General features: G+C 39.0%; 1 protein-coding gene across 2 annotated transcripts in view; it reads right to left on the bottom strand.

Annotated features, from left to right (window-relative positions):
- Positions 1-8,588: 8,588 nt before the first annotated feature.
- LOC127624134 (neurexin-3b) overlaps positions 8,589-14,261 on the bottom strand; it is a 485,619-nt gene continuing 479,946 nt past the window's right edge. For both annotated transcript variants that reach the window (XM_052098814.1, XM_052098813.1), the window contains one exon: positions 8,589-11,220. In XM_052098814.1, coding sequence (XP_051954774.1) covers positions 10,262-11,220 — 959 coding nt within the window. In that variant the 3' untranslated portion in view covers positions 8,589-10,261. The remainder of the gene's footprint in view (positions 11,221-14,261) is intronic.

Raw genomic sequence — 14,261 nt, 5'->3', positions numbered from 1 at the left:
TGTGGATAAAATATCATGTACTGTATGTTACATGGGGGCATTTTCACATATTACTTAATGAAACTTAAAAAGAATATGTAAAATAGCATGTCTTACTGCAAATGATCGTGATTAAAACAAGCCCACAGTGTAACACAGTGAATAGATCTTTAAATTATGTGATCTTATTGGGGCGGCTGTGTCTCAGGTGGTAGAGTGGGTCGGTCACTAATCGCAGGGTTGGTGGTTCGATTCCCGGCCCACATGACTCCACATGCCGAAGTGTCCTTGGGCAAGACACTGAACCCCAAGTTGCTCCCAATGGCAGGCTAGCGCCTAGCCTGGAACTCCTTGTAATAGAGGCGTCAAATTGAAATGCCCAGAGATTGGAAAACGTTCATTATTGTTGCACAGAGACCTATACTTCGACCAATCAGTTATTATGACTATAGTTTACTGATCCATGTATTTATCAATAGACTAACAAAATCCCATTACTGGCAGTGTTGGATGGATGAAGATATCAAATTAGTTATGCGAAATGTTTATTGGAGTGCTCGCTTGAATTGGTCATCACTCGCTTGGACTGGTCATCAAGAATAAGTATTTATCAACAACCCCCCCACATTGTGACACCCTTGGAATCTCCCATCCAAATACAAACCCAACTATATAGTGGTACAGGAAAGCGGACTTTATTTTAATCACATAATTTTCAGATCTGCTGAAAATATGTAATGTATATTTTTAAATAATTATACAATAGGCCTATTATATAGAACTAATTTGAAATAAGTAGTGCAGTTTTTGTAATAAAAAAAATTATTTGGTATGGCCTTCTACACTGAGATGGTTCACCTGGATCATGTTAAGGCACTCCCAACTGGAATTTATTCCAACTCCCTAAAACTTTTCAAGTTGGCGCTTATATTGCCGGTGGGGACCGCATACTGTGTTACCAAAGGTGCGAGCTAGCGTGGATATTGCTGCATTCGGTAAAGTATTATTTATTATGGAAGTTAGCTTCCATGCCGATGAAAAAAAACTAATCATGCATGTCAACAATAATTGTCTTAAAGCGTGGGCCAGTATGTGAGTGCGAACAAATAATAATAGAAAAATAATAATAATTTGCACTGTTGCTTTAAGAAGGATGTGAAAATAGTTCTGTATGAACGGCATGCGAAAAATCGCTGTTTTAAAGACTGTTTGGTGAACATTTTCAAATGGAAGCTTTTTAACTTGATCTCAACTTATTTAACTGCATTGGATTTCATTTACATGCTTTGGTGTGATTATTGTTTTGTAAAATATCACTAGATTGCATCTCAGATAATAAAGTGTTCCTCATTCCACGTTTTGACGAAAGCTCTGCAAGATTGCAGTCATTATCGCACCCTAATAATAATGTAATTTTTATTTTTTTTATAGAGATTTAAAGTGTGACAAGAAGACTCCTGCTGTTATAAAAGTGTACTTTTTGTAACTGTTCAAATGGGTCCAATTTAAAGACGTTGCGCAATGGTTACCATGTCATTCCCTAGTTGCTGCTTATTTCCAGTTTTAAAGGTGGAAATAACCAAGGAGCTGGAAATAACAAGAAACGGGCTGGGTTGAATACAATTCATTATTTGACGCATCCACCTACACACTTATAAAATATATCCAGCATCCATTTACTTCCAAACCGCTGCATCATGCATAGATGTACTACAGCGTTCCGAAATAGTTTCTTTTGAAGTCTGCCATGCACCCTTTTTATGTACACACATTAGCTTTCACTCAAACACATATGATGATGAGTGTCCCACCTACAGGTATATGCAAGGTTCAAAATGTGCAAATTCACCCACTTGAGCTCACAGCATCCTGTTTGTAATGAAACAGTCGAACAAAAGAGTTGATTTCTACACTAGAGTCGACTTCAATAATAGGGTAAGTCAGAATTATTGTATTGACTTTTTTGGAGTCGACTCCCCATCAATAGTTGCTATCTCAACTTGAGTCTTTAGTTCTGGAAATAATGTACATCTATACCATTCGTTTTTTTTTTTTAATGCATTTAAAAAAATACTTAATGTGTTTTCATGAGGGAATGAGCTACTCATCCTTGGAAGCATTGCAATTGATGTAATAGAAACAGTCTGAAATGATGGTAAAATATAAAACTATTGAAAGTTATAATAATTATTATAAGTATAAAATGTAACTGGTGGCCTCAAAAAACATTTACAAGTGTCTTTTAAAATAAATTCAGGAGCCAGACAGGTTTTAAACCATCAAAATAGTCTTAGTCTCAGGATAGCTCTAAAAAAATAAAAAAACACCGGTACACAAATTATTATTCCTTTTAATTTAAATTTTTTTTTTTTTTTTATAAATAATTTTCCAATCCAAACAGAAATATTATATTATATTATATTATATTATATTATATTATATTATATTATGTATAAAGAGACAAACTCACATGTCCATTGAGTAAATCACAAGTATATTATACAAATAACTGCTACATACAAGCTTTAAATTCTTCATTTACAAATTTATATTGTTTTTCTATATATATATGGTAAAGAGGAAAAAAAAAAAAAACATTCTACGGGGTATATATAACTTTAAGTTTACCCACACAACCAAACCAACAAATACAAATCTCACATAACCAATTAAGTGTGTGTGGTTGTGTGGTGTGTGGAGGGGAACAGTGTTCTTGAAGGTGTAAAGTGGAGAGAACTTCCAAATAAGGCCTTGAAGAAAAAGAATGAGCAGGGCTGGGAAAAGGTTTTGTGTACTTGTGTGCGAGCGCTATGGGTCAGCTGCATGTCACATTAGCATCAATCCGATGTGCACTGGGTCCGTCGATGAGCCACCCCATGCTGTACAGTCTCCTTCAATGCAGAGCACATCCGTATCTGACCAGTGGTGAAACCTCCAACAACGCCACTCCACACCGAGACTACAATCGGTGCAAACTGCCTATGCTCGACAATTTATTCTCCCGCTGGGACTCCCACCATCTCACTTGCAGTTGTGCATTTAACTCTCATTTTGGCAGAAGTTTTATTCCAAAGAAACAAACTTTTCAGCACACCATTCCCATCAAACTTCCTCTACCCCATCTCTTCACCACTCATTTACGCTGTTGTTGCGATGATCCAGTGGTGGATCCTTAAAGAACCAGCTCATAATTTTCTCTCTGCCACACTGGAAGATGGAATCTCATGGTTCACAAGATTGGTTCATGATTAAAACCCTAAGAATCGTTCTTCATCTGTAGAGGTAATGAAGATTTCCAGGATCTTACGTTTCTGGTGTCTATCCAATTCTTCAGCAGTATGAAAGCAAGGTTTCATGTCACAGACGTGGACAGTGCGGACATCTTCACCTGTGGATTCCATGGCCACTCTGTAATTCACGGGTCCCAACTGGCTTATGACTCTGTAAGGTCCTTTCCATTTCACAGATAACTTGGCAGCAAAATGAACTTTAGCGCTGGATTGTGGAAAGTTTAACAACACCTGATCTTGTTCTTTAAACATGACATCATGCTTGCTTTTATTGTAGTTTATTGTAGTCTTTTCAGAGCTTTCTTGCTGTTCTCCATGCCTTTAGACTGCAGTTGGGTTAAATGTCAGACAAGGTCATGTATGATTGCTCGTCAGGTAGGAGATTTCTGCCATGTAGAATTTTATCCATGGGACCTTGCAATTTCCTTCCCAGGAGCAACTCAGCCAGAGCCACGCTGATGGTTTCCTGGATTGAAGAGAAGATACCAAATCTCAATTCTGGTCCCATTTTCAGTGGTTGTTGTCATCCACGTAACATGATATTATGGTTTTTAGTACCCAGTTCACCCTCTCCGTTAAGTTTGTTTGTGGGTGGTAGGCAGAGTTGAGTTTAGTGGTTACATTCCACTCCTTGCATAACCCCTTGAAAACTGATGAAACAAATTGGGTGCCTCTGTCAGACAAAATAAAGTAAGGTACTCCCCATCTTGTTAACATTTCTTTTCATAGAAGAGAAACAATAGTGTAGGCATTGGCATTTCTCATGGGAAACAATTCCACCTAGCATGTAGTAATCAACAAATACTAGTAGATATTAATGTTGGTTGAAACTGTAGTAAAGGGCCCATGATGTCGACTCCCAGCATTTCATTTGGGTGCGTTACTGTGGTGTGCTGTAATTTACCTGCCCGTTTTTTATTTTCTCCTTTGTGTGTTTGGCATTTCACGAAATTTTTGACACCCTGTTTCACGTCTGCCCACATTCCCGGCCAGATCGCCACATTGTGCAACTGTTTAAAGGTTTTTGAAAATACCTGCATAACCACTCAGTGGGCTTGCATGATAGTGGTCAATGATCTGTGTCTTGAGGCTTTTTGGAATGTAGACACAGTCTACATTGTGAGTTTTATCATCTACCAATTTTGTCTTGTGATACAATTTATCTTTCAGTATTTCAAAACTGTCCATATTTATATTACTGCCTTCTGCAAGGGATTTAAAAATTTTCTCAATGTCACCATCTTTGTGCTGTTCTTCCCATATTACATCCATATAGATGGGAAATAATTTCATCTTTTTGGATGTTGCACAGACTGCATCCATCATTGGGGATATGTGAGAATTCATCAGGGGCTAGGTTCAACATCCCTTTGCGGTATTCAACAAGAAAGTTTCATCTTTGCAATCATAAAACCCAACGGATCAACCGACTGGAAGCCTTTGTGGAGGTCATTACCCACTGGAGGGCAGAATGATCAGTAACGACTTTAAAAAGTTGCTGTTCCAAGTAATGTTGCTATTTTTCAAGTGCCCAGTTTGACAGTAAGACACTCTTTTTCAGTTACTGACTAGATGTTATCAGATAACATAAGCAATCACTTCCTCATTGCCATGATTTTTTCTTTGTGTCAACACTGCTCCTGTATCACTGGCATCCGTGTACACAAATAAAGGGAGTTCAAGGTCAGGATGGCCTAAAATGGGTGGATATGACAGGCATGCCTGGAGCTGCTTGAGTTCCATTTTTCTTTAGGGCATTCATGGGTTCAGCATTACGTGAGAAATTTGAAACAAAGCGGTGGTACCACCCAGCTAACCCCAGGAAACACTGAATATCCTTGAGATATTTTGGTATGGGTAGGTACGAACTGCCTCGACTTTGCCTGGATCTGATATGAGGCCTTGCATGTTAATGATTTGTCCGAGAAAAGGAATTTCTTGTAAGCCAAACTTACTCATCCCTTAGCCTATTGAAGGCAATTTGAAGATCATGAAAATGTTGTGGGATGGACAGTGAGTAAATGGTAATGTTATCTATGTAGACAAAACATTTCTGCAGACACAAATTTCCCAAGACTGACTCCATGAGCCTTTGAAAAGTGGCTGGGGCATTTTTTAGCCCAAAAGGCATCACATTGAAATGGAACAACCCATATGGGTGATGAAAGTAGTCTTTGCTTCCAGACTCCATTTTGACCTGCCAATACTCACTGTTAAGGTCAACTGTAGAGAAGATTTATGGACCTGAAAGAGACTCCAGGATTTCTGTAATATTTGGTAAGGGGTATGCATCATTCTCTGTGACACCGTTGACCTTCCGATAGTCCACACAAAACCTCAAACTACCATCCATTTTTGGGACGAGGACCACAGATAAGGCCCACCCAGAATGGGAGGGTTCCTCAATCACTGCCTTTAACATATCATCAAGTGCTCTTTTACCTACCTAACCTACTTAACTGGGGAAAGACTACATGGACATGCTTGATCAGTAGTTGACGTGAGGTATAAATTCTATGTTCAAGAATGCCAGTTCTGCCAAGCTGTTGTATGGAAACATCTGCATTAGTTTCTAGAATTTGATGTAACTGTTTCTTGTATTTAGCATGTATCTGAGTTTCATGAACCACCATGCCAATAAATTCCTGATCATTCATACAACTAGGAGTTACAACTAAGCAAGGGGAGGAATGGATCTCAAGAGTTATAGATTTTAGTTTATTTTGCTCCTTTTTCCTTCCTTTCTGATGACTCCAAAGTCTGTTTTCTGGAACACTTGCCTGCCCTGGTTGGAAAGGTAGTGTTGCTCAGGAAATGATTTGAAGGTGAATTCTTGGTCAATCACATTGATTTGCAGTCCACTACAATAGATGAAGTCTATTGCTCGTCCTCATCATCATAATCTTCTGGCAGGATCCCTGAGAGAAAGGCAGACTCAAATTCTGTCCAGGTTGTAACCGAGATTCTGGCTACCTCCTGCCAATCATGCATGGTGCCACAATATACAGTATGGAATGAAGTCAACATTTCTGGATCAGTCAGGGGATGAAGTGCTAAGACATTTAACCAAGTAAAGAAGGGGATCAGAATCATCTGAGGCTTTGCCAAACATGGGAAAAGTTTAATACGGTAACTTTTAACTGTAGGTGCAGTGGGCATCACTGAAGGTGATACTGAAGTAGAAGGTGTAAGAGTTTCTTGCGATACAAGTTTTTGTAAAATTCTCTACCTTTTCATGAGGAGACAACTTTTCCTTCATGTCTGTTTGCAGGTTTCCAAAATCAGTCGTCAGTTTGTCAATTGATGAGTGAATTCTTTTACAAGTTGATTCACACTTGTTTGTGTCATTTCCCGGATATCTTTGATGTCTTTTGGACCTCTATTTATAGTTGTTCCACCAAAAACCACACATCCGAGATCAATCTGGCCTCTACATTTTGATGTTCATCAGAGACAATGGCTTTGACGGCCTTCAAAACCTGGTCCATCCCAGAATCCTTCTGCTCTTTGTAGGAGGACAGGCTAGTATAAATGTGGCAATAGTTATCTTGTGAGGTTGCTGCAAGGGAGTCAATTAACTTTTTGCAGTGGAATAACTTGGTTTTGAGTTAATTGTTAAGATTACCCATCTCCTTCTCCTGGTATTCCATGAACTCACTTATTTCATCCCAAATACTTTGGAATTGAGTACTAAGCTGGCCTAGTCCTCTGCCAGGCGTGGGTAGAGTTCCTGGCAAGTCATATTGAGTAACTGAATCAGCAGGTGATGGAGGGACTATGACAGAATTTCCAGATGGAGGGGTACATAACTGCATTTGGTCCTGTGGATCCCAAGTAAGGACTGGAACTGTGATTGGAACAACAATTTTGGCCACAGTAGGCATTGAAAACTGAATCTGTGTAGGGTGATACTGGAAAAAGTATCAAAGTGTTAGGTCTGGAAAAAAGTTTGAACCTTAGGGACAGGATGATGGTGATGACCAGTGGGCCAGACAGGGTCAACATCGGGGATATCAATATTCACAAAGGTTGACTCAGGAGCCTGGAAGGCTGCCATGACTGCACATGCTATTAGTATATGTATGTAAATCACATTTCTTAAAAAAAATAAATCTAATTTTTTATTTTTACCAAAATTTAAAAGTTTCACCAAAAAAAATAATGAGAAGAAAAAACAAAACATTCTACGGGGTGTATATATAACTTTAAGTTTACCCACACAGTTCAAAGTTAGAAAACAACACCCACACAACCAAACCAACAAATACAAATCTCACATAACCAATTAAGTGTGTGTGTGTGGAGGGGAACAGTGTTCTTGAAGGCATAAATTGGAGAGAACTTCCAAATAAGGCCTTGAAGAAAAAGAATGAGCAGGGCTGGGAAAGGGTTTTGTGTACTTGTGTGTGCGAGCGCTATGGGTCAGCTGCATGTCACATTAGCATCAATCCGATGTGCACTGGGTCAGTTGACGAGCCACGCTCAGCAACACCATCCTGTACAGTCTCCTTCAATGCAGAGCACATCCGCATCTGACCAGTGGTGAAACCTCCAACAACGCCACTCCACACCGAGACCACAATCGGTGCAAACTGCCGCTTGGACTCCCGCCATCTCACTTGCAGTCGTTCATTTAACTCTCATTTTGGCAGACGTTTTAGTCCAAAGAAACTCAATGCACAAGCATACACATGAACAAACTTTTTAGCGCACCATTCCCATCAAATTTCCTCCACCCCATCTCGTCACCACTCCCTTATGCTGTTGTTCTGATGACGCTGTGGCAGATCCTTAAAGATCAGTGTATAATTTTCTCTCCGCCACATTGATTTAGAGATTTATAACAAATTATTTAAACACAAATATATAAATAGATTGCGAGTTTAATACTGGTTCAATTATGTCATTTGCTTTATGGGAGTGGGTGACCGCTGCTTTGCTCTTCTGTGGTGGTTTATGTTTCCATGTTAATGGTGTCTTTTCTGATTGGTGAATCTCACGTTAGGATTATGGGTAGTGTAGTACTTTTCCTGTAGGTAAATCAATATTTTTCCTTTAAACGAAGTTGAAATCACACTGATTTGTGGCTTCTACAGAAGCATATACCAACGCTTACCAACCTCAGAGCTCATGGGAGTTCTGTCAAGAAAAGGTTAAACACAATCACTAAAAATCAATTTCTCTATGGAGAAAATTAATTGGATTTTAACTTGTGCTCTACTGTAATTAGGCCCGTCAAAATCAAGAGTTATGCAAGTAACAGTAAATAAAAGAAACGGCAAACTTCACACTAGCATTGAAAACAATTGGGAACATTTTATTGCTGGGCATAGCTGAAAATCAGGACTGAAAACAATAATTGATGAACTGATAAAAGGAACACAAACTAAAAATGACTGCACACAAATCTGAGTGTTGTGACAACAACAAAACAGAATAAGTAAACATGAGTACAAAAAATGCAAAATTGCCAGCACGAATGGTCAGAAATGGACAAACCTAAAGATTGCAAGACAACAGCAAAACATGATTTAAAGAAATCATAAATACACAGAATGAAACACAGGCTAAAAAGGAATCATTCAGAACTGCTGTAATGTGGAGGCAGTATGAATTCAATCCATCATCCACTTTTATTATGTGAGCTCTCGTAACCTTAATAAAAAAACAAGAAGCAGTAATAAAATAACCAGCAATGTGGAGCCTTGATACAAGTGTGTAGGGCGACTTCAATCAATCAACGTCTTACAGTTGTCACATATCTGACTTAGTAACACCCTTAACCAAACAATACTAGTTCATAACACTTTATGCATATAGACTTTCTCCCTCAGTTTCTTTCAAAAGGCAATTTTTACTTTAAGGTTGTCCATAATGAGCTACAATAAACTTAACTAGATGATTGGTTTGTATAGAGAGCATATGAAAATCTCAAAATCAACTGTTATGTACAATAATGAGCTACAAAGTACAACAGCTATGATGTAATAAAATATGTAAACATATTTATTGTTTAACACAGTTGACTGTGACAACATGAAATATACACTTGTCCACGTTGGATTCGTCTTCTGCAAATTGATTCATATTTCAGCCCTCCATAAGACATTACTGTAGATTGATTTGCTCACAGTTGCTCCATATCTTGTGAGGTGTGTGTAGCGAATGACTTAAGCAGTTAAATCGTGTCAAGATTGAAAGGAAAATCCTGCATTTTATGAAGAACATCTCATTTTTCTACTTGTAAAGGACAAACGTCTCTTTCAAGTCAATCTGGCTACAAATGGCAGAGCTTTGAATTCAGAATATGTTTGTTAAAGTGAGTCAGTCCTTAACAGACACCAGAAGAGGAAAGGACAAAGAAATAAAAGCAAAAGCAAAGGAAAATGAGTGTTAACAAAGTCAATTTGTAAATAAAAATAGAAAAAAAGTTAATCTGTCCCACAGTAAACCCCTGAAACATATTGTAACAAAAGAAAAAAAGTCTAATGGATTGTATAACTGAACATCTCCAGCATGGTTTAGAAAAGTACTGTTTTTATGGCAAATTTTCCCACTTTGCATCTCCAGATCACAACAACTTATCCTCTTTTTCTCCTCTTTGCAAAGATATCAGTACTACATCACACACGTCACATGCATGCCCTACTTCATAACCAGGACCCATGATCATTCTTATTTTGTACAGGGTTACAATGGACAAGGGTTGCTTTTTTTTCTTTCATCTTTTTTTACACCAAGGATTTTTCAGAGAAGTCACTTGAGGGATAACAATGTAACAATGAGATATTTTACACTGGCATTGTCCCACAACCAGACAGAGAGTAAGGTATCAAGGTCCCCAAAGTCCTATTTGCCTTATCCCTATGCTTACCGTTTAAAGTGTGCTTCAAATCATAGAACACTTGGAAATCAGTTCATATAGACTCAACGTGTTTGAGTTCTTAAAGGATTTTCAATGTAAAATTACAGTCTCTAAATGGAATTTTGTTTTATACATAGTATTCCTTGTCCTTGTCTTTTGGTCTCTTGTTGCCGGCACCCTTATTGCTGGGCTGTTTGTCTTTCACTACTGTGCCGTTGTTCTGTGCCGAATTGCTGATGTAGTTCCGCGTTTCGTCAACCTGATAGGAGCCCTCATCCCTATTTCTGTATTTGTACATGGCATAAAGGAGTATGAGGATGCACAAGGCAGCAGCAGAGATTATACCGACCACCATGCCTGTTGTGCTGCTGGACTCACGTATAACCTCCGAGGCACCAGGAGGCACTCTCCTGATACCTGGAATAGTGGGCAGGGCACTGGGGATGGCACGTAACATGGGCTGGGTGATGTACGGTCCCCTCGGTTTGGTGCCATCTGTGTCGTAAGACGTGGGAAGTGGTAGCAGCACTATGTCTGGTTGGGGTTTGATCTCGCGGTTGTTCATTTTCCCGGCTGGGATTTTGGGAGCGGTCTCGGGCATTCCGGGTGATGCCGCTGAGCTCCGGAGGTCAGGCAGAGGCGGGATGGGCGTAGTCCTGTCCGCCTCAGAGGCCTTGCTTGGCTTAAAGTCCTTTACTTCCCATTTGGGTGCAAGAGCTTTGTAGCCACCTTCGTATGTCGATGTGGTCAAGATCTGATCTGTTACCAGGGAGAAGGTGGTGTAAAAATCTTCATCGTCAGTTGGGGGGAGGCTAGTGTCGAAGGCCTCCCCAGAGCCAAACCCCGAAATCACCAAGCCATCAACATCATCATCATCACCATCATCATCATCACAATCATCGCTGCCTCTGTCCGACAAGCAAGGTACCCCCGCATCGGTAGCAATTGACCAGGACTCTTTAGTGGTCTCAATAATGGTGAGGACGGGGTGAAGTGTTGGGGGGAGGGGGATGAAAGGGGCTCGAGTGAAAACAGGGGGGATGTCTATGGGATCCTCGACTAAAATGGGGATGACTAACTCCCCTCCTGAGAAGCAAAAGAAGAAAAAACTAAATTAGTGTCCATTCAAGGTTGTTCGCTTGCAAACAGGCAACTGGACATGACCGAGTAAAGCAAAGCAAGAACATTTGGAAAGGAATATGACAAAAATCACTAATATAAACCAATGGCCAAAACAAACCAAGATGTAAAAAAGAACTGAAAGAGAATGAGAGGTAAATTGTATCAAAAGGCTTGAAGGGACATGCAAGTTCTTGATCATTCCTTTCTGCATATTTGACTGATCTCTACATCTAGAAGACAATACTCATAATTGCACCACTTGGCCAAAAGTATGTGGAGGCCTGAACAGGGGCATTGGCCTCCCTTTGCTGCTAAAACAGCTTCCATTCTTCTAGGAAGACTTTCCACTAGATGTTGAACATATCTGTAGGGATTTGCTCCCATTCAGACACAAGATCAGTAAGGTCAGGCACTGATGTTGGGCCTGGCTCACAGTCAGAATTTTAATGAATCCCCAAGGTGTTTAACGGGGTTCAGGTCTAGGCTTTGTGCAGACCAGTCAAGTTATTTCACATCTGAGTCAGTGAACCATTTATTTATGGAACTTACTTTGTTCACTGGGGTATTGTCATGCTGGAACAGAAAAGGAAAGCCCCATTCTACTACAAATGTTTGTCTAAAGGCCAAAGTATACTTCAGTGCCACTACGTCTCACGCACAGTACACAACACAAATTTCATCATCAGAAGTGTATGTGCAGACTATTGGCACAGTTTGAGCCCATTCGGAGATGTTCGAAACATGCACACCACTACTGCTTTTTGATACTCTTATAGTACAATCAATAGTGCACATGGGTCGAACACGACTTTATGGGCTCGCGAGTATGTAGAGCCATGTGCTAGAACGACATCTCGTGGAAAAACAAAGTATACCCTAGCCTTGAGGAGATTGCATGGCTGTATGCTTGCTTTAGTAATAGGTATAGCTAAAAAAGCCAAATAAGTTCATTAGAAATTAGTGCCAACATACTTTAGGCCATGTAGATTGTGCCCTTACAACTTTGTCTGAACGAAGAAGTGAACCTTGAACGGCAATATTGCAGTCTGTAATTTAGCTATGTGTAGACACATGTCAAGAATTATGAAACTGAGAGGATACACTTTGAGCGACTGTTCAAAAGAGTCTGTGAATTCACTTAGGTAATTTATTTCTAAGCATCCTGCTGTATCTACGAACATAAAACCAATGAACAGTATACTCTATGGAGCTCTGCCTAAAAATACAATTATTGTAGTGAGAATTCAAATTTTCAGTGTGGATTATCAAGACAAGAGAAAGTCACTTTATTGCTTATCTCGTCTTTTAAGTCTTTCACACTTGAGATGAAAGCAACACAGGCCTTTTGACAGTTCTTGTGAAATTGCCACAAAGGCCCACAAAGTCACATGACAGTTCAACCACACCTGGATGCTTCGTCTTCGATTCGTGCAAACATGAATGATCATGTCACATGATTTGTATCGCCCTAGTCGTGGGTTACATTTTAAGCAGACTGTCCACATATTGGGCTGATTTGAGGAACACGAGCAGAACGAATTTCTGTGTAAATCGTTCATAAATCTATCCTTTTTTGAACGACTTGCACAGAAGTTCATTCTGCCTGTGTTTTTTGCATGAGGATCTATCTTTTGTAATCGTTAATGAGATTACTGTCATTTTTCTGCTTTCTTATTGCTATGCATGAAACTTCTAGATGTTGGTTGAAGCTGCTCAAACTTACGCCAAGGTGGCTTTGCAGATCACACATCAAACTTACAAACATAGGGCACTATAAGGCAACGCAGGTCTCAAACAAATGGACCAAAAGAAGTCATAAGGAAAGAAAAATGAAAAGCAATGCAAACAATTGGTTGAATGGTTAGAGCAAAACACTAGAAACATTCGCAAACCAAAGGCACAGAGAGAAAGTACAGGAGCGGTAAATACAGAAAAAGAAAAGAAAATTTGTCAACAAAATGATAAGCCTAAAAAACATTTCATCAAAAGGTGCAAGCATACCATCAGTTCTGTGACTTACATCAACAATGTGCCCGCATGATTTTGGCAGGAAGAAAAAAAAATTACAAAAGAAAGTTGTGTAAGAATGCTTGGGGATAAGTATGGTTAATTGTAAAGATTGAATTAGGCAATCAACTTATCCTCTGATTTTTAAATATCATTATTTTTTCTTAGACAAGATGGTACAGGGAGGCAACGACACATACATTCACACACCATGACATGAAAAATAAATTTCACCATTCTGCTTCTTTTGATAAATAAATCATTTTCTCTACAAAAGAAAACTGTACATTAATTTGATTTTTTTTAAAGCTTTGAAGTATCTACAGAGACATTTCTTTTTTAAATATGAATTCTTGAACGATTGAATGACTTGTACATAATCTACCATTGCTAAGAGGAAAAGGGGAGAGAGAGAGAGAGAGAGAGGTTTATGAACAGACTAGGTAGGAAATGACATAGATGGAAGTGAGCGTATACGTCAGTTGCCACGTCCATGTAAGGGTGGTACGAAGCGGTCGGGCAGCAATAGAGCTTTGGGCTGTAAGGAAGGGATGGGGATATACAAACAATGAGCATATACATGCCCATCTATCAGATCAAAAAGCACTCTCAAGACTAACACTCTTACAGACCCTAAGCTGCAACTTCTGTCCATTTCCAATTTAGAATTCACACTTCAGCAATTTAGAAATCAGATTTTAATTGTCAAATAAGTTTAACCAATATTTTAGCTGGCTGAAATATGTTTAGATAGTGGTGAGGAATTATTGTCTAGTTCTTTTTTCCTTTTAACACTGTTTTAAATACAAATTTAACTGTACATTTCAATCAATCAAGAAAGAAAAGATACTAAACAAGAATGAAAATAAAAATAATAATATATTTTTTTTATATCAATATATTGTTAACTTTAAGGAAAATTCCATACAAAAACCAATCTACATTGCCAATGATATGCTGAAAGCCAAACATCTGGATCACTTCCTGACGTATATTCA

The sequence above is a fragment of the Xyrauchen texanus genome, chromosome 30 (assembly GCF_025860055.1).
Source record: "Xyrauchen texanus isolate HMW12.3.18 chromosome 30, RBS_HiC_50CHRs, whole genome shotgun sequence".
NCBI classification, from domain to species: Eukaryota; Metazoa; Chordata; class Actinopteri; order Cypriniformes; family Catostomidae; genus Xyrauchen; species Xyrauchen texanus.
The sequence above is the reverse complement of the archived record's forward strand: the minus strand, read 5'-3'. Positions and strand labels throughout refer to the sequence as shown.